The sequence below is a fragment of the Cryptosporidium hominis genome, assembly GCF_000006425.1.
Source record: "Cryptosporidium hominis TU502 chromosome 7 CHRO017105, whole genome shotgun sequence".
Classification (NCBI taxonomy): Eukaryota; Apicomplexa; class Conoidasida; order Eucoccidiorida; family Cryptosporidiidae; genus Cryptosporidium; species Cryptosporidium hominis.
The window spans coordinates 1-27875 of NW_667418.1; the positions used below are offsets into that span (position 1 = coordinate 1).

Genomic DNA, 27875 nt, shown 5'->3' on the forward strand with positions numbered 1-27875 from the left:
CTTTATAACCTCACATCAATAAGTTTCTCTAGTTTTGCATTTTCAAAAAGATTAATAGACTCCAAAGCATCAATTCTCTCTTTATACAATTCTTCATTCTTCTTCTCTTGTTCTCTTGGAGCCCATATTCCCCGTTTAACCATTTGATCCTCCCATTGAGTAGTAATTTCTGTTGGATTTGTAGTTGACATTCTTAACACAATAAAGATCTAAAAACTTTAAATAAATTTATTCTTGAATTTGAAACACAATTGAAGATCTAAACATATACTTTCTTATCTGAAAAGTGTCTTAATCTGATTTAATAAGGAAAATAAATTATTTAATTTTACTCTTTTCTCTAAAAAATTCTGTCCCCTGATCCCTATATTATTTTTTATTAATTATTTAGGCCCCAAATTAATTATTAATTTATAGAAAGAAATTAATAATGGTTTAGGCGGCAAAACATGCAATTATACACATAATGTGGATACATGCAATCGTAATAAATTAATGCATGTACCGGTGAGCATGATAAAATAAAAAACTATAAAAGGCGCTTGAATGATAGTTGTAATTATTTTGTCACACATTAATTAAGACTTTTTGGTATTTGCCAAATTGTTAGGAATTAAAGATCTAGGATCTTTAAAGGCTTGGTTCGATCTTCTTTTTCCCCTCTCGGACCATGTACTATAGAGAACTCGACTCTCTGGGAGGAAATATTCAACTCCATGCTGTCTTAATGTATGAAGAATGAATAGATAGAAGGGAGTCCTAATCTCTAGTAATTTTTCCCATTCAAATGAAGGGTTAACATTAGAAAAAGAGACTCTTGTTTCAATGAAGTGTCCCGGTTGAATTGAGTGAATATATACATATACTGAGTTTGGAATAAAATCTCTTGGTCTGTCATTTGCGTATTGTTTTATTGATTTAGTTAATGCATCAAAAACAAAAGGACTTGTTAAGTCTGACATATAGAAAGTTAGGATATGACTACTTTGTAGTGCTCTACTTTCATTTGAAATACTTTGATCAATTAACCAATAATTAGGGTACATGATTGGTACTGATTCCAGTGTTGAAAAGATAGTACAAAACGTTTTGATCTTTCTAACTGTCATGATTGGACCACTATTAATTCGAATCCTATCACCTTGGTTGTAAGGATTTTCAAAAACCACAAAAATAACAGAACTTATAAAGTTGCTATAGAGCCTATTTAAAGCAACTGAGATTGAGGAAACTACTGCTGCACCTGAAATAACCAGAGTATTTACATTAATTCCAATTATTATTAGAATGAATAAAGATGAAAAGAACCAAAGTACTATTGAAACCATACGTTTAAATACCTTTGCAATTCCCTCCTGAGATTCTAAAGTATTAATCATTTTTTTCCTCGTTTCATATGTAGTTACTAATAATCTAACCCAATCATCCTCATTGTACTCCTTTCTTCCAATTGGGTCTATCTTCTTTAGAAATGCTTCTACATTTTCTCCATACAATACCTTTAATACATCTAAATTCAGTGCCAAAGGCTTATCATTTTCTTCCTCAAATAAACAAAAGTCATTGTAATTAAAGACTCCATATGGAGTTGTTGGGAAAAATGAGTTGTATCTCTTTCCTTTTCTTAAATCAGAGTTTTGTTTCCCTCCAGTAAACACTGATGGTTGAATAGGCTTTTCATCTTCTTGAATTGGAACTGTCTTAAATTCTTCTGCACGAAGAATACTTATTTTCTTCTCCTCAGTTTTCTCTTCCTCATTCTTCCCCTCTTTTTTCTTATCTTTGCTTTTAAAGTCTGGCTGGTTGATCTTGGACTCGTATATTGTTGGATTACTGATTTTTATGGAAGTATCCCATGCAGATTCATCGTCATGATTACTTTTTGGCATTTCAGTATTTGAGGTAAATTCTCTTTCATTTTCACTAGAAGATGAAACTGAACAGGAAGAATTTTGAGAAGATAATGGAATATTTATCGAAGTTAAAGCTTTAAAAATATGTTCCCCTGAGGCGCTTCTAACCTCATTGGCTTCGAATGCATGCATGCATTCTGCTTCCTCACCAAATTCTGAGTTTGCGTAATTTTTATCCTTTTGCCTATATTTCCACTTTCCCATGAATAGTAAAATTTCATTTGTATGTTCTATCATATCATTAAATAACAATTTTGCATACTTTCTGGCATCTTTCTTATTTTTAACCTCCACAAACTGATCATCTAAATAAAATAGAGCTGAGTATTGTTTAACAAATTGAACTGCCAACCAATTTTGGTATTTCTTCTTCTTTATTTGAGAAATTCCCTCTTCTGTCAAAAAATAAGGTAAAGTAATGGAGTCTCCCTTATTCATTGGTTTCTCTTTAGAACGATTCTTTGAAGAGAATTTACTTAACAAAAAATTGCTATTCTGGTTTGGAGTCATCCTAAGGCCTTCAACAATATGAGGGCGCAGTTTAGTCCAATTGCAGTTAATTAACCTTAAGAATCGATATTTGAGAAGGAATCCCACCAATAGTTTTGACATGGATCCAATAAAGTCAAGCATAAAGAAGAACATTATGAATGCAAGAATAAGTCTTCTAATAGCAAAAATTAAAACCATTAATCTTGACTTCAAAATTATGGATCCTGAGAAAAGTGGAATTACAGAATCATCATTTAAAAGAGGAAGAGTATATCCATTTTCTTCTTTGTTCAATGTTAACTGCAATTTCCAAAGTAAACTGATCTGACCTGCCCATAAACAGTAAATAAGTTCAGGATCTGCTGTCCCAGAAAGAGCAGCAAATATTCTTCCCTCTGGACATAACCATGGCAAAATGAGCCTGAAAATGATCAGCCTGACAATCATCATGAACAAATACGTTGCAACGTCCATAAAATAGATAACTGTTGCACATTTAGCAGAGCTAACAGAAAAATTGTTATCTATTAGATAATTGACATATGCTGCAATAGAAGAACATGCTAAAAAAAAGAGCCAGGATAATGGGGCGGAATCTGGGAAGAAAAACCTAAACACTGTATATATCCAAGTCTCAGATTCATCTTCCTCTTCTTCTTCTTCCTTCTTCTCTTCAAAAACTTTGCTGGGCCTTTTAAAGAATAAGTCACTTCCTAGTTTTTGGAATATATTTCTTTGACTTTTTTCATCTTCTAATTGATTCGTACATATACTTTGTTCATCTTCATTTCTACCCAAGAAAACGCCAATTTTATCCACGTTATTCTTTCCATCAATATTTGAAGCTTTTGTGTTTATTATTTTTTTTTCGCCTAATGGCTTTTGATTCCAGATCGAGAATCGATGGTGTTCTCTTTTTTCATTTGTTCTTTCCTTATCTTCTTCAGGCTTCCTCCATATTATAGAAAATCTTGTTCCTCTTCGACCCTTCCCGGCATTGACATGATTCTTATCATCAGTTGGGTCTAGGTTTTCCATTTCTTAACATTATCTGTTCCAATTACTCTTTGAAAAGCTATTTTTCCCCATACATGCAATTAATTTTTAAATGGATCTATCAGGATTGGCGCCTAAAGTGGAGAATAATAAATGCATGGGAATAATTCAGAGATATTTGGGGTGTTGAAAGAATGAAAATAAAATTGAAAGGTTAGAAACGTGTGAGAGAAGTATATGTAGGGAAAATTAGTATTTTTAACAAGTTATGATGAAAATGTTAACCTTGAATGGAGGAGTAATCTAATCAGTTTCTCCATTCTAGTATTCTAAATCACAAAGTTGCTCATAGCTGATATAATTTAGAGTAGTACTTAAGTATAAGAAAAGAGGTATTTCTGAAACAATAGGTGATTTATGAGTAAAAGATTTAGTTATTTTTGTTTCAAAAACGACTTTTACTTATTAATAATTTAATTTTTAAGATGCAAAGATAAATTGAATTGCCCTTACACACTGCACACAAATTTTCTAGAGGAAAAGTTTAGAAAATAAAAGGACTGCCAATAGAGTTGAGTTGAATAAAAAATAGCCTTATTTAAGGTTAGAATGGACAAGTAGTTCGAAGTTATGTGGGTTATTTTCAGATTAATATGGCTATTTTCTCAATTTTACCTTACTTTTGCTTCAAATGCAAAAACTACCAGGTTATTTGGACTTACTCCGGAAGAACAATGCAAGAACTTTGGCTGTAAAACGGCCAATAACCCAAATTATTATACATCATGCGGTCAATCAGTATTTTGTAGTCAGTGCTTATTGAACTCATTTAAACCATTGTCACATATTTGTGGTGGATGGAATTTAGGAAAATTTGAAAGGATTTCACTGGCTAATGGTTCAATATATTCAAATTCAAGGATAAGTGGGAATACCTTCGAGGATTTAAGTGCAGACTGGGGAGAAAATGAACCCATAGATTTAAGTAAATGCCAGTTGGAGAATTTTAACTATAATTCTGCCTACTCAGCATTTTCAACCGGTAGTTATACTTCACTTTATTCCACTGTCACTTTTAACATTGCGGTCTTGATCAATAAACCAAAAGGTAAGACAATTCCTCCAATTGAATTTCAGATTGATTTAGATGAAACTTTGGAGGAGATTAATATGCGTGGTATGAATGTCAGGGTATCAAGAGGAAATTCTCTTTGTCCGATTACCCATAATTTGAATCCATTAAAGTTAAAACACAAGAAGACGAAAGAAACCATGACAATGATTTCCAGATCATTTTCTTTACCACTTGATAGGTCTGGGGTTTATAGACCATATGAATTTAAAGTTAAAGCTAAATGCAAAGAAAAAAAATCATGTGATATGAGATTTTATAAATTTTGCCTCCGTTTATCGTGTTCAAGGATGCTTGAATCACAGTTAGCACAATATAAAATTGTTCAAGGACTTTTGAAAGATTATCCTGGAAATACGGCACAGCAGGAGTATGAAGATGAGGAGGAATTTGAGGAATTTGATCATGGGAGGGTATCAAAAAACGCACAATCATCTAACAAAGAAGATGAAGATAAGGACGAGGTAGAGAAGAATTACAAATATACGGAAAAGGTACAGATTAGCAGGAAGGTACCAAGAGAGGTTAGTAGAGAGTTACAGCTAGGAAGACAAATCGTTTTCAGTGGAAAACCTCCAAACAGTCTGCAATCGTTCTTGTCTGGTAATACATTTTATTTGGTTTTAGGGTTTGGGGCTTTGCTTATTTTGGCCGTTCTATGCTTTTTGTTAATAAAAAAATAAGGCATAAATAGGCTCAATTAACCAAAGTGTCCAGATATTTCTAAATAAAATAACTTATATCTATGTTTATATCCTTTTTAGTGTTAACTATAAATAGAATTTTTAAATTTAAATTATAAAAAAAAAAAATCAAAGTAGGGTTAATATTGAAATTTTACCTTTTTTAACCAACAAATAAAACTTTGAAATTTATATATTGGAATTTCATATATATTTTAATTAAATTAATATTAAGCATGTGGACAAGTGCGCATGCAAATTTGCAAGTATTGCATGCCAATAAAGACGGTATGTGCAAATATGGTCCCCACGCATGCAATTACAGGATAGTAAAAGAAGTAGTTTTTGAAAATATATTTTTTAAAAACAAGAAATATTCTCATCTTGAGAGTTTCAAAATAAAAAAGGAAGAAATGTTGAAATTCAAGGGTGTATTTAAAGGCCTAAGCTTCATATTATTGGCAGGAAATGCTTTGAGCCAAACAACTCAACAAGCACCAACTTCGCAGCTTCTTCAGGAGCTTGCTCAGTATAGACAACAATTTAGGAGAACAGTAGATGGAAGACTCTGTTCTGCAGTATTTGTACAGGATTTCCAGACATATACAGATTGTACAATAGCAAAGTCTCCAGATGGGACTTCTGGAAGAGAGTGGTGTTATGTTGAGCCACAGGTAGCATCCCAAGGTTCAAAGAACTGGAATTACTGCTTACCTGTTGTGAACTATGATATGCTCCGTACAAAGGCAAATGAGATTTTTGAAGTCAAGGCAAGAGAATCAGCTAAGATTGCAAATCAATTAGATAACCAAGCTTCAAGATTAACAGACTTGCTTGAGAGATACAATAGTACTTGTGGTTCTCAGCAATCAATAGTAAGCAGTAGATTGGACAATATTGAGTCATTAATTCAGAAAGGTCAGCATTGCCTGAATAAGATTGAAGAATCAATTACAAAGGTTGATGTTTTGAAAACAAGCATTGATGAATTAGAAAAAGATATCGTAAGAGATCGTGACTTTGCTTTGAGCAGACCAGAGAACTGTGAGTTATTACCAGGATATGAAGATATTCCTTTCCCAGATGGTTTAAGAGGGTCATATTATGACAATCCAAAGTTTGATGGTGCTCCAAGAAATTATAGAAATGATAGAAATATTAATATGATGTATATTTCAAAGGACCCGATTGAGGGTGTTTCAAATCAGCAATTTTCCATCAGATGGGACGGATTTTTACTTGCTCCTGAGTCTGGAAGATACTACTTCAGCATTGAAGCTGATTGTGGAGCAAGATTATTCTTGGGTGGAAGAGCAATCATTGTCGACAGAATGCCACAACCTTCCTCTGGGGATGCTTCCTCTGAGAGAGCTGTTCCATTATTATTGGATGCAAGACATGATGGCCCAGTTAAAGTTACTTCAGTGGCTCAAGAATTAGTTGGTGGGCAAAAGTATAGAATTAGAGTTGAGATGTTCCATAGCAGTCATCTCAGATATAAAAATCCAGATATTGCTTCAATTAAATTAATGTGGAAGACTTCAAATATTCAAGAACAGGTTATCCCAAGTTCATACTTCTATACTGGAAATCCAAGACAGCCATTGAAACTTTCAGGTGTTAACCCAGTATTTTATGAGATCTCTACTTTAAGAAATGGAGAATTTGCTCACAAGGATAGTAATACCCATTTCATTGCTGACTTACCATCTGGATTTGAAGGCTTAAAGATGCTCAAGTCATCATCTTCCCCAGAATTACACAATATGAAGGTTAGTGTTAACCAGCCATGCACAATGTTCATTGCTGCTGATGTTACTGATAAATTACCAGTTACTGCCGAAAATCTCCAATTCACTAACACTGACTCCGTATTCTCAATCTATAAGACTGACAAAACTGATTCCAGCAAGGCTGTTGAAACTCAAACAATGAAGGTTGCACAAGTAACTATCCCAAGAGCAACTGATATATCTCTCAAGGTTAATGAATCAAAACCTTTCATTCTCTTCTTCAAGCAACATCCAACTGAAGCATCCTTAACTACTACACAATGTTCAGAAAGAAAGCTCCTCAGTACTGATGCTTTTGTTGAATCTGTAAAGTCTTCATCTTCTCAAAGTCCTGAATATGATGGGATCTATGCATTAAAGGGAAAGAATCGCGATGAGCCTTTTGGAGCTTGGAAAACTTCTGTAGGAAATACTATCGGTGAGAACATTATCATCAAATTCAAGCAGCCTGTTGAAGTTACTGACTTCCAATATATTCCATTGGATAATCCATCAATGTGGCCAGCTTCATTGACCATGTATATTAAACAACAAGTTGATGAAATGCATGAGACTAACGTCCAAGAGAAGTTTACTCTTGCCCACACTGCCAGTCTAAATGCTCATAAATATATGTTACAGTACCCATTAACTGCAAAGGAGGTCAAGATTGAGGTTTCTCAAATGTTTGTTGATAGCACTCAAACTGGAGGTTCCTTTATGATTTACGGAAAGAGTTGTACAAAAGATACCACTAGTACTACAACTTCTACAGAGTAATAGAAAAGAATTTTACTGTATTATACACATCTTATAATCCAAATAAACAATATAATGACTCCCTATATACAGCAAATCATTCTTAATTATTCTTCCAGCCAAAGCTGATCAATATATGATAAAGATTTATATTCAAAAATAGCAAGAAGATTAATTTATTATTGGCTTATAGAAATTTATATTTCAGATTATTAATTATTTCTTGTTTAACTCAGTTCAATGCAATCTATCTTTTCATCAGTTCAGAAACCAGTTTTCATCTTCCCACACCTAATAAATTAATAATACTCAACTTCAATTTTGTTTTTTTCTTTTCAGATTTCCTTCATAAACAGAATAATCATTTCACAAGATTAGATATATTATATCAAAAATCCCTTCTATATTATTGGGGATAATAAAAGCTATAATTTAATCAATTTGGAAATCAAGGCTTCTAATATTCTGGTAAGTTAGATCAGTCCAAACTTAACCAAGGTAAGTATTAAAGAATATAAGAATCCAAATATCTTGAGTTCATATTTTATAGAAACGCTTTAAAAAAGTTCGATCTACAACACTCATTCAAATTAATTCCTCTGGTTCTAATTGGGAATATAATTAAAGACAATCTTTTTTGGCGGCATAATCTCAAAATTTGGTGCATTTTTGCATGTAAAAGCATTTAATCAAGAGAAAAGAAAAATTATCTGGAAGAAGAGAAAAAAGGAAAAATAGAAAAGAAAAATACAAAAAGGAGTTATGAGATACAGTGTAACTGACTCATAGAAAGATAATTGTACAATATTCTTTTATAACTTGGGGATTTTAGAGCCATTAATAATGAAAAGAGTAAGGCCGTGCTTGAGGATAATGGTCACACTGATCAAGTCTTTTATTGGGACTGGAATTATCTTTTTGCCAGGAACGTTTAGAGTTTCAGGTATTATCAGTGGAAATATATTATCAATTTTGGTTTGTTTGTTGGCTATCATTTCAATCAGATTTTTGGTGAAGTGTTGTCAAGGCAAAGAGACTTTAGGAGAGTTAGCAGAGAGAGTTTGGGGAAGATCTGGATTAATTTTGGTTGATACTTCGATATTCCTTTCTCAGCTAGGCTTTTCTACAGTTTATATGATTTTTGTATCTCATAATATTCAAGAAATAATATATTCCATTTCAAGTTGCCAGTTAGAAATTCCAATACTTAAGCTGATTTGTTTCCAGATAGTAATTTACTTACCCTTTATCTTTTTGAGAGATATTGAAAATCTGGGATTTCTCAGTGTATTAGCAAATATTTCAGTGTTTTCAGTACTTGGAGTAATAATCTATTATGGTTATCAAAATCTGGAAAGATATCCAATTGGTAGACCAGAAATATCAAAGCTTGGTAGCATATATGGAGCAGGGTTAGTACTTGGAACAAGTGCATTTAATTATGAAGGAATAGCGTTGATACTTCCAATAAGGAATTCAACTCCGGAGTATTTACTCCAAGCTTTTCCAGCAATATTAACCTTTACAATGATATTGATTGGGGTAATCTCAAACTTCTTTGCAAGCTTTGTTTACTATTCATTTGGTGATGATACTACCTCTCCAGTAACTGAGAATATATTAAATCCAAAAGCCAAAATAATTTCTCTAATAATATACTCATCTGCAATAATGTTTTCCATCCCATTACAGCTTTTCCCATCTATGGGGATTATAGAAAAATATATATTACAGATAAAACTTCCCTTTATAGGAAGAAAGAGTATGGAGAATCTGGAGAAGATCGAGACAAATCCTGTTTCAAAAGTTGATAAAGAGAAAGTAACCAAAAAAGAGATTAAGAAAGAACTTTTTATGATCACAGATGACCAGCATAAAGGTGAGCTTTCAAGAAAGAATATCCGGATAAATCCCACGAGTACAAACATTTTAAGGGCTTCTCAGCTGAATTTTTCTTCTTCCTCTTTGAAGAATTCAGAGAATATATCATCGTTCCAGAACAATCTGTTTTCTACTTCAAAGATTATTCAGCTTGCGTCAATATCTGAAAGCTGGGATTCCTCCATTGGGAACAAAGTGGTTTACTCTCCTGTGGAAAATTCAACTTCCAGTTTGAAATTGGAAAATATGAAGGCTAATAAAGAGAATAAATCAGAGAAAGGAGCAGTTATTGAGAATTTGGAGACTGATATTTGTAGTAGTATTGGCGGTGATAAGAGTAATAAAAGTATTCCAAGAATAGTAAAGAAAGAAAGCTTGGAAAGGCTAGAAGAAATAGAAGACGATGGGGCCCAGATCGTTGACTTGAGCCAAGACAGACTCATAGATTCCAGATCAAAGTTCCACCACTCAGCTCTGAGGGCTTTAATTTCTTATTCTCTGGTTTTATTATGTGGGATTTTAGCCTATAACTTTGAAGATGAGTTAGGAAGCTTTGTAACAATTACTGGAGGACTATTATGTGTTCCTTTAGCATTTGTTTATCCACCTTTATTCTATTTCAGTCTTAATAGGGAGAAAATTTCAAAAGCTGGACAACTCTTTATTGGATTTATGGTTTTTATTGGCAGCGTAATCTCCTTTACCTCCGTTACTATGGCAATTTTAAGTTGGGAAACCAATCCTAGAAATCTAGTATGCATAATATAATCAGTTAAAAGGCTTGAGCTGGGTGAAAACTAAGAAGAAGAAGCTGGAATATGGGAAAAAAGGAGAAATAGGGATAAGTATTAAAGATGAATAGTCGAATCTGCTGAGAACGTAGATAGATTTAAAGGAATAGCCGTAATCATAATAGTATTAATAAAGGAAAATAAAACCTTAATAAATCTAATCCTGAAGAAATTTCTCCTGAATAATATCTTGTATTTTTGTCTCCTTTGTAATTTTTTATATTTAATTAATTTTTGATATTTTTCTCCTATACCAGCTTTGGGGGCCCCCAAACGTATTTTTAGATTCGGTACCTGTGAGCGGCATGTCCAGCATTTAGGCGCCAAAAGGCGAAATCATGTTAGAGGAGGAGTCGTGTGCAGAAATGCAATAATTTAATAATGTATAAAGAAAATGAAAGAATACAGGAAGAGCAAGAGCCCTCTGTTATATTTCGGAGGTTTTTGGAGGATTTAGCAAGGAATAGCCACTTGGGAGGAGAGAGTATAGTAAGCCATTCAAAGAATGTATTGAGGATATTTTCAAAAGAGCTTCCTGAAAAGCTTTACCATTCAAAAAGATATTCATCCCAGTCAACAGCTGGTTCAATTTCAGGTAATTTCTCTCCATCTCAGAATGCAACGTCCAATCAGAGCCCAAATGAGGCTTGGTCAAAGGGCTCAGAAGGTAGTAGGGAGGCAGAAATAGAAGTCGAAGAAAGTAGCCAAGGAAAAAGAGAACGCAATGACAATATTTACCAGAAATCCTTCATGAGTAGATGCTTTAGCGATGGTCTAATGTTTGCTCGTTCAAACCTGAGTCAGAATAGTAACTTTTATTCGGGAGAAATTTTGGATTTGGAATTGGAGTTAGAAGTAGAAAGACAAGACAAAACAACTACCCAAAGAGAAGTATACGAATGGAATGTTAATAAAGATATTTATGACTATTCAAAAAGTACCTCTGCATCTTCATCTGCATCCTCTACCATAAACTCTCCCTCTTCTAATACTCCAACTTCAGGACGGCCCGCCATATACAGAGTTATGACAAGTACTACTGTTGCATTCCCACCTTATAATGACGATGGTATGGAAAGGCTAAATATGGCTCTGAAAGAAGACAGACTTAGGAGGATTTCAACACACTCTAATAGAGCTTGGCCTTCGAATGTTACTAACTACCTTAAAGGAATTGACATTTTTCTTAGAATTCCAGAATATATTCGACCAAAAAAAGATGGAGCAGTCTTGAATTTATCTATTGGGAGCTGCTCTCACCCCCATCCTTCAAAAGTTCACTATGGAGGAGAGGATGCACACTTTTATGAGGAAAATGTAATCGGAATTGCCGATGGAGTAGGAGAATGGGCCAACTTTGGAGTTAACCCAAAATTATTCGCTTCTGAACTCATTTCTGGAATGAGAGAAGCTTACCTTAATACAAAATGCATGCAACCCCATTCCCCGCCTAATGACGTGGCAATTTTAAAGAAAAATGTGGTGCATGCAAACATTAAGTCAGATGCGACAAAGAAAATGACAATGGAAAGTATGGAGGTCTCGGAATTTCGTGGATTTACGCATCGTTCTAAAGGAGCAAAATTAAAGTTTGATATAGGTTACAACATGGAAGAAAGGACTGGGCCACAGAATGAGTTGGATAAAGACGATAAAGAGGAAATGTTTAACTTAGGAAAACAATTCAATAGCGACTCTCAGGCTCTTTCTTACTCTCAGTTTTTGTTGATGGAGGGATATAAGAATACGCAGTCTTTTGGCTCATCTACAGCTTTTGTTGCATGTTTTGACCCAAAGACCAACAAACTTCAGATTTCATACTTGGGAGACTCTGGAATAATTATATTAAGAAGAACTCCTGAAACTTTTAGGATGGGTATTGTTTATAGAAGTCCAGCTCAGCAACATTCTTTTAATTGTCCATTTCAGTTATCAAGGCTTCCAACTCCTGAAGATTTTCCAATGTTACAAGAAAAGGGATTGACTTGTTTTATTAATCTCGTTAAAAATAGCGAGGATGTTCCTCAGGATTTACCATCTCATTCAATAACCAAAGAGATTACTCTTTCCCAAAGTGACTTAATTGTAGTTGCTACCGATGGTTTATTTGATAATTTGTTTGATTATGAAATTTGTAGCATATGTAGCGGAGCAATCTCCCCATATGAGGCAATTAGGTTACTAAAAGACCCCAAATTATATTCAAGCCCTCATAACATATCCAAGGCCCTAGCAAATGCAGCATACATCAAATCTTTGGATCCAAAGGCAAAGACCCCTTTTAACAGACATTGTAACGTCAGCGATGAACTTTGGCAGTTTAGTACTGGAGGAAAGCTTGATGACATTACAGTTGTTGTTGCATGGGTTGTAAGTGAGCGAGATCAAATCATTTTAAATAGTAGACCTGATCAATTCAAGTACTCGAGAGATTAATTTATTACTAGTTAGTTATTTTTTTTAAAAACGTCTAGGGTCATCCTTAAATGAATCTATTTGCTTTCTCAATTTTTCCATATTCTTTTTATGTGTTAATATTCTGACATTGGTTAGTTATACAGCTGATCCTTTCCTATAATGATAACTTACCTAATATAAGGTTTCAATAGATCACTTCCCCAAGATCTAATTATCACGCTTATTGCTGAATATAGGACAATGTCCACTACTGAATAGGATTCTAGAGCCCAGACTCCTTGTTCAATCTTTTCATCTATACATTTAAGCATTGGATGAAGAGTTTCTAATAGAAACTGGCTCTTTTTCTTTGCCTGTTGAATTCCTGTATAATTATCTGACATATTTTCGAAATCCCATACTGAATGTAGTAAAGATTGAAGATATTCCAGCCAATTTTCTATCTTATTTCTTTCCTCAGGACTTTTACCCATCAACTTACACTTATCTGCGAGGTACCTTAATATTGTGAATGATCCTGTTAACTCGACTTCATTGTTTGAGTCTGAAAAATATGGGAGCATTGGAAAGTTCCCAGATTCCACAAGGACTTGTTGAAACTCGGGCTGTAAAAAGTCTTTTCCTGAAATATTATGCTCTAAATATTCAATCATTTTTTATAGTCCAGATTAAAGTTTATTGTATATTACATAATAATATTGACTTAACTTACCCTCATATGGTATTTCTTGGTCTACCAGCAGCAGCCTTATTACATCACAAGTTCCTCTAAAATATAAATTGAATTATTCATTCCATTAACTGATACTGGATTTTATATATTTTCTAAATAATTTTCCAGTAACATAACTTCATATTCTCCTTGAGTTCTATGTGATATCCCTTACCTGCATGAAAAGTAAATGAGTCTTAATGGATTATCCAAAGAGCCGATATATTCCATTAGTAGTGAAAATCTAATTAATATTATCCTTTTTTCTATTCAAAAAAATAATAATTTTCCTCAATAAATTCAGTCAAATTGCAGGTAATTACACGTAATTTATTATATGTTTGAATTTATCTGAAAAAATTATATTTATTATACAACGCTTAATAGAAATGCTATTTACTTAAAACTTAATAAATAGTTTTTCAAACAGAATTCTAGATAATTGTCAGATCCTAACCTTAATCTACTCTATTATTTTAAAAAAATCAACTATTCGATGGTTCCCCCATATTCTTCCCTTTGCAAAGCCACCTACAGCACATTAATTTTCATTTTATTCATTAATTTGTTTTTGCATGACTAAATTTTAGCATGCAACTTTTACAATAGTTAACCAATTTTCCCGCCTGTTCATGAATTTATTTTTTCCGGGGTTAGGAGTTTCTGAATAAGACTTTTTAATTAAAAATTAAAACAATTATTTAATTAGAACAAAAAAGCTGTCAAGTTAGAGCAGTATAAAGTAATTTATAAAAATGAATGATTATGATGAGTCAGGAGGAAATTATGATGAGGAAGAGGAGTATATGGAAGAGGAATTAATAGAAGAAGAGATAGAAGGAGATGAGAATATAGAAATATTAACAGAAGATGCAGTACATAGTAGATATGATGGGAAACCAAATGAAGGTCCTCGTATTACAACTCCTTATATGACAAAGTTTGAAAAGGCAAGAATTATTGGAACAAGAGCACTACAAATTAGTATGAATGCTCCGGTTGCAATACCATTAGATGGAGAAACTGATCCTTTATTAATAGCAGAGAAAGAGCTTTATACTAAGAAAATTCCTTTTGTTATTAGAAGATATCTCCCAAATGGGAATTATGAGGACTGGAAGATTGATGAATTAATTTTAGATTAAGTAAAATAACTAGATTTTAGAGGTAATTATTATTTAGAATTAGTATTCAATTTAACTGTAGATTTTATTTTTAATATCATTAGATGATATTTCCAACAAGAGTTATAAATTCCACTTGACTAACAAGATAAGAGACAGAAAAAGAGACAATCAATCCCGCAAGTGTTAAAATAAAATTGAAACAATTATGAAACTATGTGAGGAAAAAAATGACTAATATCTTAACTAATGCATGTGTTCCTGGAAATCAGTCTCTAATTAGTTCCTGTGCTTCTTCATTCTTAAGTTTCTGTCCTCCACATTTGATAATCTAATACCTTTATCCTTTGGAAGAGTGACCAAGGGTTTGCCCTCCTCTCCAATAACGAAGATATTCTTCATTAAAGTTGCAAAGGTAGCACCTTTTTGGTCACGAATAGTGACGATACACTGAGCACCCATCTTTCTCTCAAAGTGAGTAATGGTACCAACACGGCCTTGGGATCTGCCACCAGTGACCATACACATGTTACCAACTTCACATTTGACAAAGTCGATTACCTATATTAAAGGGAGAAATTAAATATTGTTCAGTAAAGTATATTTGGTTTCAAGGCGAATCAGGAACAAGAATACCAAATCTTTCCATAAAATATATAATAATCATATATAGGAGGGTATATTGGAATTTTTGTTAACTCTAAAAGTACAAAAATGACGTGTTTTAAGCAGAACATCAGGACAATCATGACAGAAAGTCGAGACCATATCTCACCATATTATTTGTAAGAGAGATTCCCATTTAAGTCGTTGTTCATCACCGAAAAGCCAACACGTCAAATTGACTATATAATAAAAGTTACCAAAATATCCTCGTCCCACCCCTTTTATTGCCTTGTTTTGAACCAATTTTTTCTAAATCAACTTACCTTTCCTGTGGCCAAGTCAACTTTAACAGTATCATTTGCCTTGACATCTGGGTGGATGTATCTCAAAGTACGGGCATCATTTGTTGTGGCAGTTGGAATACCCTTTGCTCCAAGAGCAACCTTAGTTACTTTGCATAGCTTGAATCCTGCCTCCTTAGAATCAATTTGGACTGGTACAAATCTACCCTTTGTATCATACATTATACGTATATTCTTTCCAACACGGTCAATGCTTACAACATCCATCAAACCTAATGGGAAGCAGATATCAGTTCTGACCTTACCATCAACCTTGATAAGACGTTGCATTACAATATACTTTGCTTCAGTATATGTTAAAGCAAACTTTAATCTGTTACGGAGTAAAATTGCTAATGGAATACATTCTCTTAGTTTATGTGGACCACTTGATGGACGAGGTGCATATACACCTGTCAATTTGTCCAACATCCAGTTGGATGGAGCTGCCACACGCTTTAAATGCTTCTTTGGACCACGTGCCTAAAGAATCAACAAGTTCCAGTTAGAAACTTCCTTGTCTTGCTTAAAAATACTCCTAACTTACCATTCTTTACTAATTCTAAAATACAGTTTACAACTTTAAAATTCCTAGCTTAAAGCCTCGCCTTCAACTTGAACCAAGCTGATTGTATTTATCTATTTTGTTTTCCCGTCTCGATTATGTTAATTATAATTAATAATAATGCGTCAAAATTGAATATGTCTCCATTTTTTAAATTTATTTACTATTCATTTTATTTACCACTTTCCATTATTATTAAATAGTAATTATACACCTAAGGCGCCAACATTGTTTAATTATTTATTAAAAAAAAAATATTATTCTGACTAAATACCGGTATGTAAATATTTACTAATTATTAATGGCATGTGGCGCCTAAGTTGATTGAAAATATTTGTCAAAAAAATTGTTGAATTTTTCCCGTATAATTTTTTCGATTTTTTTTGGTGATTGCAAGGAAAAAAAAAGTTGTTTTAAACTGTATTTAAAAAGGGACGTATGTAAAAACTTTAAATTAGAATTACTCATTTAAAAATAACGACCAAATTCTTCACTTAAGTTGTTCTGGATAACCTAACCTAAGAATCTGAATTTGCATGCTTCAAGTTCACACATAAAAAACAGTAGAAATGGACCTGACAATCCCTGAGATTACTATTAGACGAAGGATTGTCCTTGAGGGATATCTAGACTTTTCGAATAGTGTAACATCATGGGACATATACAAAAATATGCTAAGGAAAAGTTCAGAGATGTTTGTTTATTGTCATAGTAAGAAAGCATTAATTTGCCCAACTCCCAGACGTAGAGGAGTGAAGGAGGATGGGTGTATTATTGCTTATAATAGTGGATATATTTTGAGTATTGGAGAGAACGAAGAAACTTGTACTGAATATATTTCATGGCTTAGAAAGAAGTTTAGACAGCATGATCCATCAGTTCCTTTGGAAATCAAACAAGTGAATTCCATTTTGAGAGTTGAAATGCCATCCAAAATTGGATTAATAAATATATTTAAATTATATAATACTATTATTACTAGTAATCACGCTTTTGAAATACTCTTTGATCCAGAGCTCTATACAGCTATGATAATAAGTTTTCAACCAAATGGTATTTATTCCAATGAAGATACAACATCAGCTAATAAGTTTCTTAGATTTCCAGATGAGCAAGTAGAAGAGGTAAAAAATGAGATAACTCAATGTTGTTTTGTAGTCTCTGTTAACTATATTCTAGTACACAAGGTTAAAGATCATACTCAAGGGCTAGAAGCTGTCCAAATATTAATGAAATATTTGTATAGGAACGATTTGATTGTTGCTCCTATTGATACAAATGTTCCATATTCACGAGATATTATTAATTAAAGAATAGTCTACTCTTTATATATATATTTATATTATATTTAACTTAGTCTAAGATGTTTTGTAACTTCTCTATAAAATATTGATTATTTGAATCTCGGATTTTTGAATTTTCTTCTTTTTGATCTTTTTTAGAATTTGAAAAGTTCTTAAATGTCACATAATCCTTATGTTGAGAATCTAGAAACTTGATTGATTTATCAAGAGCTAGTAAAGCTTTATCTACATCTTCATCCAGAAGTAAGAAGCTATTATTGTTAATAGATGGATCTGACAAAAGTATTAATCCGTCTTCAAGTTGTTGTGGATTCTCAACCCTTTGTATATAAATATAACTTCCTTTATATAAAACCTTTGTCTCATCATTTGTTTTCGCAGATAACAGTGAGTTAATTCCATTTTGGACCTGACTTCTTGCCTGGAAAATAGTTTCTTCTTTTCCCATTACCTTATTTATGTAAACAATATAATATCCAGGAGGGCAACATCCTGTACTATAGTCACATTGTAGAATATAAGCTATATTATTCTCAAATTGGTTTTCTCCAATTTGGATACTTGTGAGACAAAGATTTTTAGTATTCTGAGAGTTTTCTGGTTTGATTAATGGACGATTTAGAATCATGAAATAACACAAAACCTTGTTTTCTACTAAATTATTTACAGAATTCTTCAAGTATTTTGAAAGATTTGTTAAAGACCCCAATATTGACTTACACTTAATAACTTCTTTTGAATTACTTGAGTTAATATGAACTTTGCATAGTTTTTCCTTTTCATCTTGTTTTTGAATAGTTGAAATGGTTGTCCCAAGTCTTTGAAGAGATCCTTTAACTGCTGCAAGTCTAGAAAATGATTGAGGTAAATCACATGTACCATAATTTGGATACAAAAAAGGAGTTCCTACACATCCATGTTGATTTAATGAACTTAACAGAAGGTTAAAATACCTTGTAAAGTTCTTTTCCCATTCAAAATTATTGTTTTGGTGTGAATTGCTAAAAACTACGTTGTGTTTAACTAAATTTAACACTCGGTCATTGATTTTCCAGAAATCTTGAAAGTCTGAGAAAGAAGTTACTTCAGGAATGCATGCATTTCTACTAATACCACCAAAACTACGGCTACAACTAGTTTGGTCATTATTATTCTCATTAATCTTTTTAGAACTATTTTGACAATTTACAATTAATGCTGGGGACCTAAAAGGATCAGAAACCAAATCCAAATCAACCTTTTTCTCAATTTTGGATATCTCCAAAATGTCTCTAATTCCACTGTACAGCCTCATAACTTGTCTCTTTTCTACCAAATTCAAATCGGATGAGGAAAATACCTCTTTTTTTGAAAATGGTGTTTTTGTTAATCTAAATGTCTCATTATCTTTAATTTCTGCAAAATAAATATCATTTATTCCTTGGAATTCTAGATAGCCAGAAATATTGCACGATAAAATCATTTCTACAAGATGGCCACGACAAAATAGTACTTTAGGCATCATATCCACATATATATTCTTTAAAGATTGAGATTCTGCTTCAGTTAGTGATGAGTATAACTGAAGATCGCACTCTTTTTCAAAGAAAGAGGAGGTTTCAAATAGAGATTCTGAATGTTCTGGGTTGTTTGAGATCCAATTATGAACTGTGGGGAGTTTAAGTGTATTATTTAAGCCTCCATATGAGGTATTTGACTCTAAAACTAAAACCGAATATCCTCTCATTGAGAGGCCTGAAGCAACAATACATTCTATCAACCCTGTCCCAATAATAATGACATCCCAGTAGTCTCCATCTTGGGAAGTTTCCATAATTTTTAAAGTATCAAGTATTTCAAATAGAAATTGGGTTTAAATATAAGAATTGGTGCCGAATGTCAATGGCGCCAAAATGACATGTAGTTAAAGTTTCGGACTAAACTTTTTATTAAGAAAACAACAAAGAATAAAGTGGGAAAGGAGAAGTCTTAAATGCGAAGAAAGAAAAAAGAGGAACTTCGAGAGTGTAATAAGAGGAAAGAAAAAAGTGAAAAGTGAGGTGAATTTATAAAATCTGAAGAGTTGGATCTAGTGAATTTAAATTAAAGAATTAAATACTTAAATGATTTTCGGTAAAACATTATAGTCAAAAAAGAGTTAAAGGAGGCTCAGTTCGCACCATCAGTAAAGAAATCGGCACTGTTTTCGAGAAGATAATTTGCAGCAAGCTCCTCGTTCTTTTCACAAATTAAATAGGCTTCAATGACAGCATTTCTTGGGAATCCGAGGGCCTGCAGACGTTCAACGGACTCGGCTTCCTGTGGAGTAAGCTGAATAGTTGTTTGCATTGGAAATTGAGAAGTTTCTCCAACTTCATCAGAGTCAGTTCTCTCCATCATTCGTATAAACTCTTCTTGATTTTCTGTAATAAGTTGGAGGATCTCAGGATTTGACTGACCAATTCTTACAAGTAGCTCTGGAAGGATTCTTGGATCTTGTTGAACTACAGACCTCAGTTGTTGGAATAATGGGTTAGTTCTAAGCGATTCCAAATTTCCCGGGAGTTGTTCTGATGACAACTCTTCTGATGGTGTTAAACCTGCATTCAAAGAAGCATTTGAGTTTACTGGTGTAATATTAGTGGGATTAGGCGCTACTGGATTCTCTGGAATTGGTAATCCTGAAGTAAGGTACTCAACAGCTCTATCTGGATTATTAAATGCTGCTCTCATTGCTCTTGTAACTTGTTCTCTTTCGAAACCCATATTTACAATATTTGTAATAGTTTCCTCAAGTTCTGTCCCTGTTAACAAAGCTGAGGCTCTTGAATCTATTGATGGATCAGAATTCCCTGATTGAGTTTGGATATTTGAAGTTGTAGCACTTGCTGCTGGATCTGTATTTGTGTTTGATTCATTCGACGTATTGTTTTGTTTATTCTGTTGACTCTCTGCTGCCTTCTGGGAAGCACCCTTAGATAAAAGAACTACCAATCGCTCTCCCTCTTTTATTCCGACATCCTGAACAGTTTGAGAATCATTCAATATTCTTCCAGCAAAAATTAGCTTTAGCCTCGAAGCCTCCATTACTGGGTTCAATTCTTGAATTGCCTGCTTCACTTTCTCAATAGAATAATCTGCCTCCACCTCTACCTCCATCTCTGTATTCTGAACTGTTCTGATCTTAATCTTCATCGTGTTCCTTAAATTTTTTTGAATCGACTTTTTTCTACCTTTAATTGTTTTTTTTGTTTAACTTACAAAAAGACAAGGCGGGAAAGTAACTCACAATTTAGCTCTCAAATAATGTAACTACTGGTATACAAGTAAAAGTAATAGCAGAAATAACTATGGGAGGAAAAATAATACTAATAAGAACGTACAGAGTAGAACTGCAAGAACTAAGATTTATAAATCCTTGAAACATTGATTAGAATTTAAATTGGCCTTTTTCAAAACCAAAAAATGCTAATTGTGCGAAATACTATTTTTATTTGCTACTATTTAACTATTTTTTTTTCAATATACAGTTATGTGGACAATTTTTATCTATTGCTGAATTTTCCACTAAATTCCGAGGATATTTGCCTTCATGCAGGCCAATGCAAAAAGCGCACAAAGTTCAATTTATCGGGGAAACCTTCATTACTAAATAAATTAATGAAGTTATGTGTTAGAAAGAACTGAGCAGAATATCTACAGTTAAAACCTATTCTGTAATGAGTCCTGTAGTCAAATTTCGTTAAACTCTAGATATGAATTATTATCTTCTCTTGAAAGTTCTTAATTTGTTTGAGTTTTCTTTCTTCTTTCAATAGAGAACAAAGTATTTTGGGTTTTGTTTATCTTCTACTGCCGAAAAAATGACTCATAATAGCTCAAAAAATACATTAGGAAAAAAACATTTACTGAAAATCGGTCAACTTCTCAAAATAGAAATAGAAATCATTAATCTTTTTAAGTTGCATTCAGTGCTCCGACTTTGAAAAAGTGGAAATTAATTACTTCTTTTCTATTATATAAAAAAATTAATATTTGAATAAAAAAAATAATAAACTTATATGTGGTTTGATTTACATCTTGTTACTCCGATATTAAGTTTTCATTAACTATCGATTAGTTTTGCTCTTCCTGAGCAACATCTAGGCCTGCATCATCACTCTCAGAGCCAGATTCAGCAAAGTCGGAATCCGAAGGTATTTGCTCTTGCTCGATTGCATGTATTTTTTTCTTGTTATTGCATACCGAGATGAATCCTGGACAACTACACAAGCCACTCAAAATTGTTGTGAAAGTATTAAAGACTGATGAAGTATTCGAAGTGACTCCTCTTGAATATTGGGAAATACCTGTATTCATGGTGCTAAAGTTGTTAGTATTTACTTGGCTTAAATATGTATAGCTTCTATTCGTAGGCATAGATCCTGAACCTGTTGAACGATATGACGAAAGCGCATTAGAATTCATTGATCTCAAAGAAGCTACTCCAAAAGACATAAATTTATTGGTTGTAGATGTATTTAGATTCCTGTTAGTGTACATTTCGTTTAATCTCTGCTTAATTATTGGTTTTCCAATCAATTCATCAGCAGAATTTAGCTTTACTTGACCCGGAGTTACTGGGATTGGCTTAGTGAACGCACGTATAGTATGTGTAAGTCTTTGCCCATTTGATCCACAGCTAATTCCGCAGACGCTTGATTGGTTATTCTCCACCTCTGTTGATACAAAGAAGCCTCTAGAGAGTTCTCCCTCCATTGCCTGATTTTGAGCCTCTGCTAACAACTCGGATTGGTGTCTACGGTCTTCTGAATAAGTGACTCTGGGCTCTTCCATATTTCAAAAGTATGATTTCGTCACTACTTTCCTATATATATATTTTTTTTAATTCAAATTCTCTCTTTTTCGCTTTACTACGCACAAAAACGACGTGACATTAAACCCTCCCATGTATTGTCTCTATTACACATTCAATCAATTGCGATCACTATTACAAAGTTCTTTTATGTTGACTTTAAATATCATGACTTTCTTTTTTCTTCTCTTTTCTGCCAGATCACATATCCTATATCTATATCTTGTAGCTATTTTATGCATTTTTTTTAACAATCTCATCATATTTTCTATTCGCATGTAATAATTTGTTTAAAAATTGTGCTGCATTTTCCCGCCAAAAGTTCTTAAATTATTGTAGATCTAAGTTACTTTAAATCCCGCAAGGGTCCTTTAATTACGTTACCCCTTAACATAGAAGAATAACAAAAATTAATAACTTGAAGAAAAAAATAAATAGTAGGTAAAGTTATTTATCTTTAAAAAACTATATTATTAGGTTAAGAAGATCTTCTCATAATATATAGTAATTTAGTTAATCTGAGTTAAGGACGGAAAGGAGAAGGAAAAGTGGGAGTCTATATAGGGATCTCAATGTTTGTTGGATTTGGTTTTGATAAAAATTGATATATCTGCTTAAATGATTGTAAACGATGAGAATATTGATAAATTTATTGAGTTAAAGAGAAAAATAGAGTCTACATTGGCAAGAGTTGATCATAGATTAGAGCTCATAGAAAGATCCAAAAACCAAGGTAAGTATGAATTTTTCAATTTTGAGAAATTGCTTTAATATGGATGTATGAATACTAAATTTTATACTTTTAATTAGAATCTGTTCTTGAGAATCTAACTCTCGGAAATATAGCATATATCAGCTTAAGATATTCTGGAACAACCAGAGCTCCTCCTGAATATGATGATCTTACAGGTAAAGATCTCTCCAAAAGGCCAAGCTACAGATTTCCCTGTCCATCAATTGCTCATATTCAGTTATCCCAGCTTTATAATGCTAAACAACTCCCGTGTTTAAAACCCAGGATAAAACTTATTGAAATATCTCCGTCTTCAAAAAGAATTGAAATAACATCTATTCAAAAGAATGTTGTTATTATTTACCAGTTAAATGGCTCAAAAGAACAGATATACTCAGAGCCTATCTATGTTGAAGGGTTAGGAAGCTATTTAATCAAAGCTTTCTCTAGTAAGCCAGGATTTTATAATAGTGTACCAGTTGAACAAAGCTTTAGCATTCAAGAATATGAGTCGAATTATGGGTCTGAAATCTCTTCAAGAGACGTTTCCGATTCATTTCACGACCTGGATAATAGTGCTTCTTACGAAACTCATCAACAAGCAACAAATGTTCATGAAAATCATGCGCACAAACACTCAACACACTCTCATTCAAAATATAGAGGTTTGCATTTAATTAGTAATCAGTCAGACTCTGACTCATCAGACCCAGAGTAGCTGCCAATATGAGGTAGAAATATTTCTATGTTTTAATCCACCATCCTAATCCTCAACAAATATATACTATATTCTTTCCTTATTCTATATATTGCCCACTTCCTATATTTCTAGAATTTTTCCTATTCATCATACTTGACCTATTTTCTCCCATTTTCCGAGTTACATGCAAAACTTTTTGTGCGGCATCCATCACTACGAAAATTCGAGCAGAACACGTAATAGGCGGTATAAATAGTATGCGTTTTTGCATTTGGTAGAGATAGGGGGAACCCCAAAGGAAAAGCTAAATAAAGTTCATATTTTCCTTGATATTTGACGTATTTTTAACTGTGTAATAATTAGTCCATGTGGGATCTTTTAAGTGGAGTAAATGGGACAAATTCTGTCTCTAATAAACTAGAAAAGAAAACAACAGAAAACCAAGGTACTTCGTCCCCAAATCAAACTAGATGTGCTACAAGAAACACTACTTCCGAGTATCCTTCAAATGTAGCGAGCAACGGGGCTATCATTGGGGAACGGCTTGAAGTTGTATATCCAAAAACAGAAAGGGAAAAAGTTGTATACCAAGAGTATATCCAGAAGACTCAAGAAGCTTTGAACTCTTTTCTAAGCGTAATTGAAGATTTTAATGTCGCTCAAGAAAGCGAATCCAACTTTAAAGCGCTTGGTAGCTGCCAGAAAACTCCGCAAGTTCATGTGAATCTGGGAAATATGGGGGATGCACTCTGTAGTAGATTTGATTCTTCTTCTTCCAAATCAGAAGACGCATTATCTACTTACGTTGGGAAATGCTCATTTGGAACATCCTTAACACCAAAGCAAATCTTTGACTTCATGATCAATGTTGAGAACAAACCTTTGTACGACAGTACCTGTGCAGAATCATCTATTATTTATTATTTAGGACATTTAGCATTGGCTAAACAATGCTATAGAGGAATGATGGGAGTTCAAGGAAGGGAATTTCTCATTATGGGGAGAAACTTTACCCTAAGCGATAATTGTTATGCTTTGGTTGCTTCCTCTGTGTCTGATACTAAAAGTCTTACTGAAACTGAAGAGGAAATCCCTGTCACTGAGTCATATGTAAGGGGAGAAATCAAGTTTGTTGGGTTCTTAATTCGTCAATTTAAAGGTGAAACTGAACTCTTTTTTGCTCAAAAGATGGATCTTGGTGGTTCCGTCCCGTTAATGTTACAAAGGATTGTCCTCGCTACCCAACTTCAAAGTTTGAATGCATTGAAAAAACACTTGTTGGACAATATTGACCTCTACTTTTCACAGGATAGAGAGGATGAAATCTCAGAAAGCTCATCTACCCGAGAAGGAGATAAGTAATTATGTAGAAATCTAAATATTATAGAATTATTCCAACCTAAGATTTGTTAAGTTTTCACTTAAACTTTTTCTTCTTTAAACATAATCTAAATTCCTATCGTATTTGATCGTTTGGTCTCACAGATTCATATGTATCAGTTAGACTTGGTTCATCTATTCCCAGTTCATCTAATGCTTGTCTTCTATATACTCCTGTTATTGTCAGAAACTGTAATACTAATGTAATATATGCCCATAAAGATATTGTAATCAAACTCTTGGCATCTGAATGCTCTTCTTGATATAGAATATATATAAAAAATAGTGAAAGAAACACTCCATTTATTAGTAAGGTTCTAAGGTTTGAGAAAGGATTATCTACTGATGAAACCATAAAAGAACCATACTGATTACCATATACTCTGTTTGCTACAATTCTAAAAAATCTATAAATTAAACCTCCATTCAGAGCTTTTGAAAAATCTTCAGAGTCATCCTCTGAATGTTCAATCTTAATAGATCCACTTCTGCAAATTGAACATAGATTTAGCTCTCTTCTCTCTTCTCCAAGCAAAATACTTCTCAAGATTGCAATCTGTTGTGAACTACTCCATTTTGACCAACATTTCCCGTGTACAACTGCATAGCATTGAGAGCAACATCGCTTAAGCTTTCCTTGGGACGAATCTTCAAGGCATATAAAACATGTATCATTTGTATTACTTCTTGAATCTTCATCTCCCACTATCTGAATATATTCAGGCATTTTTGACGGTCTAATGGTCCACTATTCCCATTAAAACAGCCAATTAATGCTCTGGTTTCTTTAATACCTTCTTTCTGAACTTTAATACCTTTTTTTTAATCATTAATCTTACAGCATGCTTAAATTTAATTAATGCATATGCGCGCCAAAACAAGAGGGGTGCTAAGTCCGCATTAAAGTAGCAAAATGCTGTGAAAAGGTAAAAAGGGAAGAGAAAATGCCGCATGACAAGTTAAAAATCACACAAAAAAACCCTCAGGGAATTAATTAACTAATTAGTTTTAAATCAGATTCAATCCTCCAGGTCGTTCTTCCGCAATGTGGGACATAGAAGAAGACTGGAGTGAAGATGAATCCTTCGGCTTGGTAGGGAAGCCAGAAACTAAGCGAAAGAAATTGGATGGTCAGAAAAAAAGTGAGGAATTACATGTACCTTCCCAACCCATATCTGGAAGCAAAAGTATAGAGCTTGATGAGAACTCTTCTATAAATATTCGCGAAATTTCCCTTTCCAAGGCTTTACACAACCTGGATAAAAGATTAAACGACTCTAGAACAAAGGAAAGCATTAAAATGGATTCAGGTATGGATATGAGCATGGATTTTAGTCTAAGTCAGAGTTCAGATCATAGAATGGGAGTTCAAGAAGAAGAATTAATAGAGTTAGATTTCTCAAGATTTGAGTCAATAGATTATGATTTAAACTTTGAGCAAGCTTACGATACTTTTGGCCTAAATTCCATAAAGACATTGCAAATTGATAAACATAATTCTAGATCAAATAAGATCTTTGAGAATATTTCTTCTATGGAAAGATTAAATAAGGGTATAATCCGATTTTCAGGTGTATATAACCCATCTAAAACATTCTTTGTTGAAACTTGGGAAAAAGAAGATACTTTGAATTTACTTGGGGAGATAAAATCTAAAGAAGAAAGGCCTGTAGGAAGTATTAAAAGGAATAGATTAAATGTTGATGTTGTAGAACTCGAGCTAGAGAAGGATTTGTTAGAAGAATCATTACTAGAGTTTAAGACAAGGAAAGATTCAAATAATGATTTTGAAAAGAATGAAATCTCAAGGACATATACAAATAGACCGGTACTAACAACCAAATATGTACCAAAGTCTTGTTTAGACTTAGTAAATGATGAGGGTTCAATTAGAAGTATTTTGAGATGGATCAAGAGCTGGGACAACTTTGTATTCAAATCAGAAAGCTCTAATAAAGGTTCTGAGGCACCAGAAATTCCTATTTTATTAATTGGAGGTCCATCTGGAAGTGGAAAGACAAGTATGGTTAAGATCTTAGCAAAACAATGTGGATATAATGTGAATGAGATAAAGGTTTCAGATGAGAAGACAATAGAGAGCTTTGAGAACTCAATAAAGATGGGAATTAATTTTGGGACTATTCGAGGGTCTAGCAAGCCAAGCTTAATAATGATAGATGAGTTGGATAGTTTGTCAAATAGTGGAGGTGTGAAGAGATCAGATTGTTTTAATTTCCTGGTAAAATTGTCTGAAACTCACTCTAAAACCCGTGAGACAGTTAGTAGGCCAATAATATGTATTTGTAACGATATCCACGAAAGATCTCTAAGGTCTCTAAGAGTGAAGTCATTAAACATTGTAATTCCATCTCCTCCAAAGGAAAAGATCTTTAAAAGGCTTAGTTATGTTTGTAGAAGCGAAAGATTGAAGCTAGAGGATGATGAAATTCTGAATGAACTTATTAAGATCCATAATTGTGACATTAGATCATGTCTTAACTCAATATATTTGATGAGCCAGAAAGAGGTTGGTAAAGAAGATGGAGAAAATGGGAATATAAGAGAGAAAAAAGCTCAGATTCCAATATATTGGGAGGATTTTGAGAATTGTTGTTATACCAAAGATCTGGATCAGGATATTTCAGGGTTTATTAAAACATGTTTTGGACTTGAACCTGGAATAAAGAAAAATGAAGTCTTTGAATATGTGCTGGAATATGGAGAAGAATGTTTAGCAAA

General features: G+C 33.2%; 15 protein-coding genes across 15 annotated transcripts; 7 read left to right on the plus strand and 8 right to left on the minus strand.

Annotated features, from left to right (window-relative positions):
• Positions 1-578: 578 nt before the first annotated feature.
• Chro.70536 (multi-pass transmembrane protein) lies at positions 579-3443 on the minus strand. The annotated part of the gene is made up of 1 exon (XM_662647.1): positions 579-3443. One exon carries the CDS (start codon positions 3441-3443, stop codon positions 579-581), a length of 2865 nt encoding a protein of 954 aa, XP_667739.1.
• Positions 3444-4031: 588 nt separating this feature from the next.
• On the plus strand, positions 4032-5216 carry Chro.70535 (hypothetical protein). The annotated part of the gene is made up of 1 exon (XM_662648.1): positions 4032-5216. The coding sequence occupies one exon, from the start codon at positions 4032-4034 to the stop codon at positions 5214-5216; it is 1185 nt and encodes a 394-aa protein (XP_667740.1).
• A 236-nt stretch (positions 5217-5452) lies between these two features.
• Chro.70534 (hypothetical protein) lies at positions 5453-7768 on the plus strand. Its single annotated transcript, XM_662649.1, has 1 exon — positions 5453-7768. The coding sequence occupies one exon, from the start codon at positions 5453-5455 to the stop codon at positions 7766-7768; it is 2316 nt and encodes a 771-aa protein (XP_667741.1).
• An 822-nt stretch (positions 7769-8590) lies between these two features.
• Chro.70533 (hypothetical protein) lies at positions 8591-10396 on the plus strand. The annotated part of the gene is made up of 1 exon (XM_662650.1): positions 8591-10396. The coding sequence occupies one exon, from the start codon at positions 8591-8593 to the stop codon at positions 10394-10396; it is 1806 nt and encodes a 601-aa protein (XP_667742.1).
• A 404-nt stretch (positions 10397-10800) lies between these two features.
• On the plus strand, positions 10801-12855 carry Chro.70531 (hypothetical protein). The annotated part of the gene is made up of 1 exon (XM_662651.1): positions 10801-12855. One exon carries the CDS (start codon positions 10801-10803, stop codon positions 12853-12855), a length of 2055 nt encoding a protein of 684 aa, XP_667743.1.
• Positions 12856-13004: 149 nt separating this feature from the next.
• Chro.70530 (hypothetical protein) lies at positions 13005-13490 on the minus strand. The annotated part of the gene is made up of 1 exon (XM_662652.1): positions 13005-13490. One exon carries the CDS (start codon positions 13488-13490, stop codon positions 13005-13007), a length of 486 nt encoding a protein of 161 aa, XP_667744.1.
• An 814-nt stretch (positions 13491-14304) lies between these two features.
• On the plus strand, positions 14305-14694 carry Chro.70529 (DNA-directed RNA polymerase IIa). The annotated part of the gene is made up of 1 exon (XM_662653.1): positions 14305-14694. One exon carries the CDS (start codon positions 14305-14307, stop codon positions 14692-14694), a length of 390 nt encoding a protein of 129 aa, XP_667745.1.
• Positions 14695-14952: 258 nt separating this feature from the next.
• Positions 14953-15201, minus strand: Chro.70528 (ribosomal protein S4). Its single annotated transcript, XM_662654.1, has 1 exon — positions 14953-15201. The coding sequence occupies one exon, from the start codon at positions 15199-15201 to the stop codon at positions 14953-14955; it is 249 nt and encodes an 82-aa protein (XP_667746.1).
• Positions 15202-15593: 392 nt separating this feature from the next.
• On the minus strand, positions 15594-16052 carry Chro.70527 (40S ribosomal protein S4). Its single annotated transcript, XM_662655.1, has 1 exon — positions 15594-16052. One exon carries the CDS (start codon positions 16050-16052, stop codon positions 15594-15596), a length of 459 nt encoding a protein of 152 aa, XP_667747.1.
• A 702-nt stretch (positions 16053-16754) lies between these two features.
• On the plus strand, positions 16755-17495 carry Chro.70526 (hypothetical protein). Its single annotated transcript, XM_662656.1, has 1 exon — positions 16755-17495. The coding sequence occupies one exon, from the start codon at positions 16755-16757 to the stop codon at positions 17493-17495; it is 741 nt and encodes a 246-aa protein (XP_667748.1).
• A 43-nt stretch (positions 17496-17538) lies between these two features.
• Positions 17539-19302, minus strand: Chro.70525 (Rab proteins geranylgeranyltransferase component A (Rab escort protein) (REP)). Its single annotated transcript, XM_662657.1, has 1 exon — positions 17539-19302. The coding sequence occupies one exon, from the start codon at positions 19300-19302 to the stop codon at positions 17539-17541; it is 1764 nt and encodes a 587-aa protein (XP_667749.1).
• A 335-nt stretch (positions 19303-19637) lies between these two features.
• Positions 19638-20663, minus strand: Chro.70524 (RAD 23B protein). Its single annotated transcript, XM_662658.1, has 1 exon — positions 19638-20663. The coding sequence occupies one exon, from the start codon at positions 20661-20663 to the stop codon at positions 19638-19640; it is 1026 nt and encodes a 341-aa protein (XP_667750.1).
• Positions 20664-21584: 921 nt separating this feature from the next.
• Chro.70523 (hypothetical protein) lies at positions 21585-22304 on the minus strand. Its single annotated transcript, XM_662659.1, has 1 exon — positions 21585-22304. The coding sequence occupies one exon, from the start codon at positions 22302-22304 to the stop codon at positions 21585-21587; it is 720 nt and encodes a 239-aa protein (XP_667751.1).
• A 1818-nt stretch (positions 22305-24122) lies between these two features.
• On the plus strand, positions 24123-25118 carry Chro.70521 (hypothetical protein). Its single annotated transcript, XM_662660.1, has 1 exon — positions 24123-25118. The coding sequence occupies one exon, from the start codon at positions 24123-24125 to the stop codon at positions 25116-25118; it is 996 nt and encodes a 331-aa protein (XP_667752.1).
• Positions 25119-25212: 94 nt separating this feature from the next.
• Positions 25213-25863, minus strand: Chro.70520 (hypothetical protein). Its single annotated transcript, XM_662661.1, has 1 exon — positions 25213-25863. One exon carries the CDS (start codon positions 25861-25863, stop codon positions 25213-25215), a length of 651 nt encoding a protein of 216 aa, XP_667753.1.
• Positions 25864-27875: the final 2012 nt, after the last annotated feature.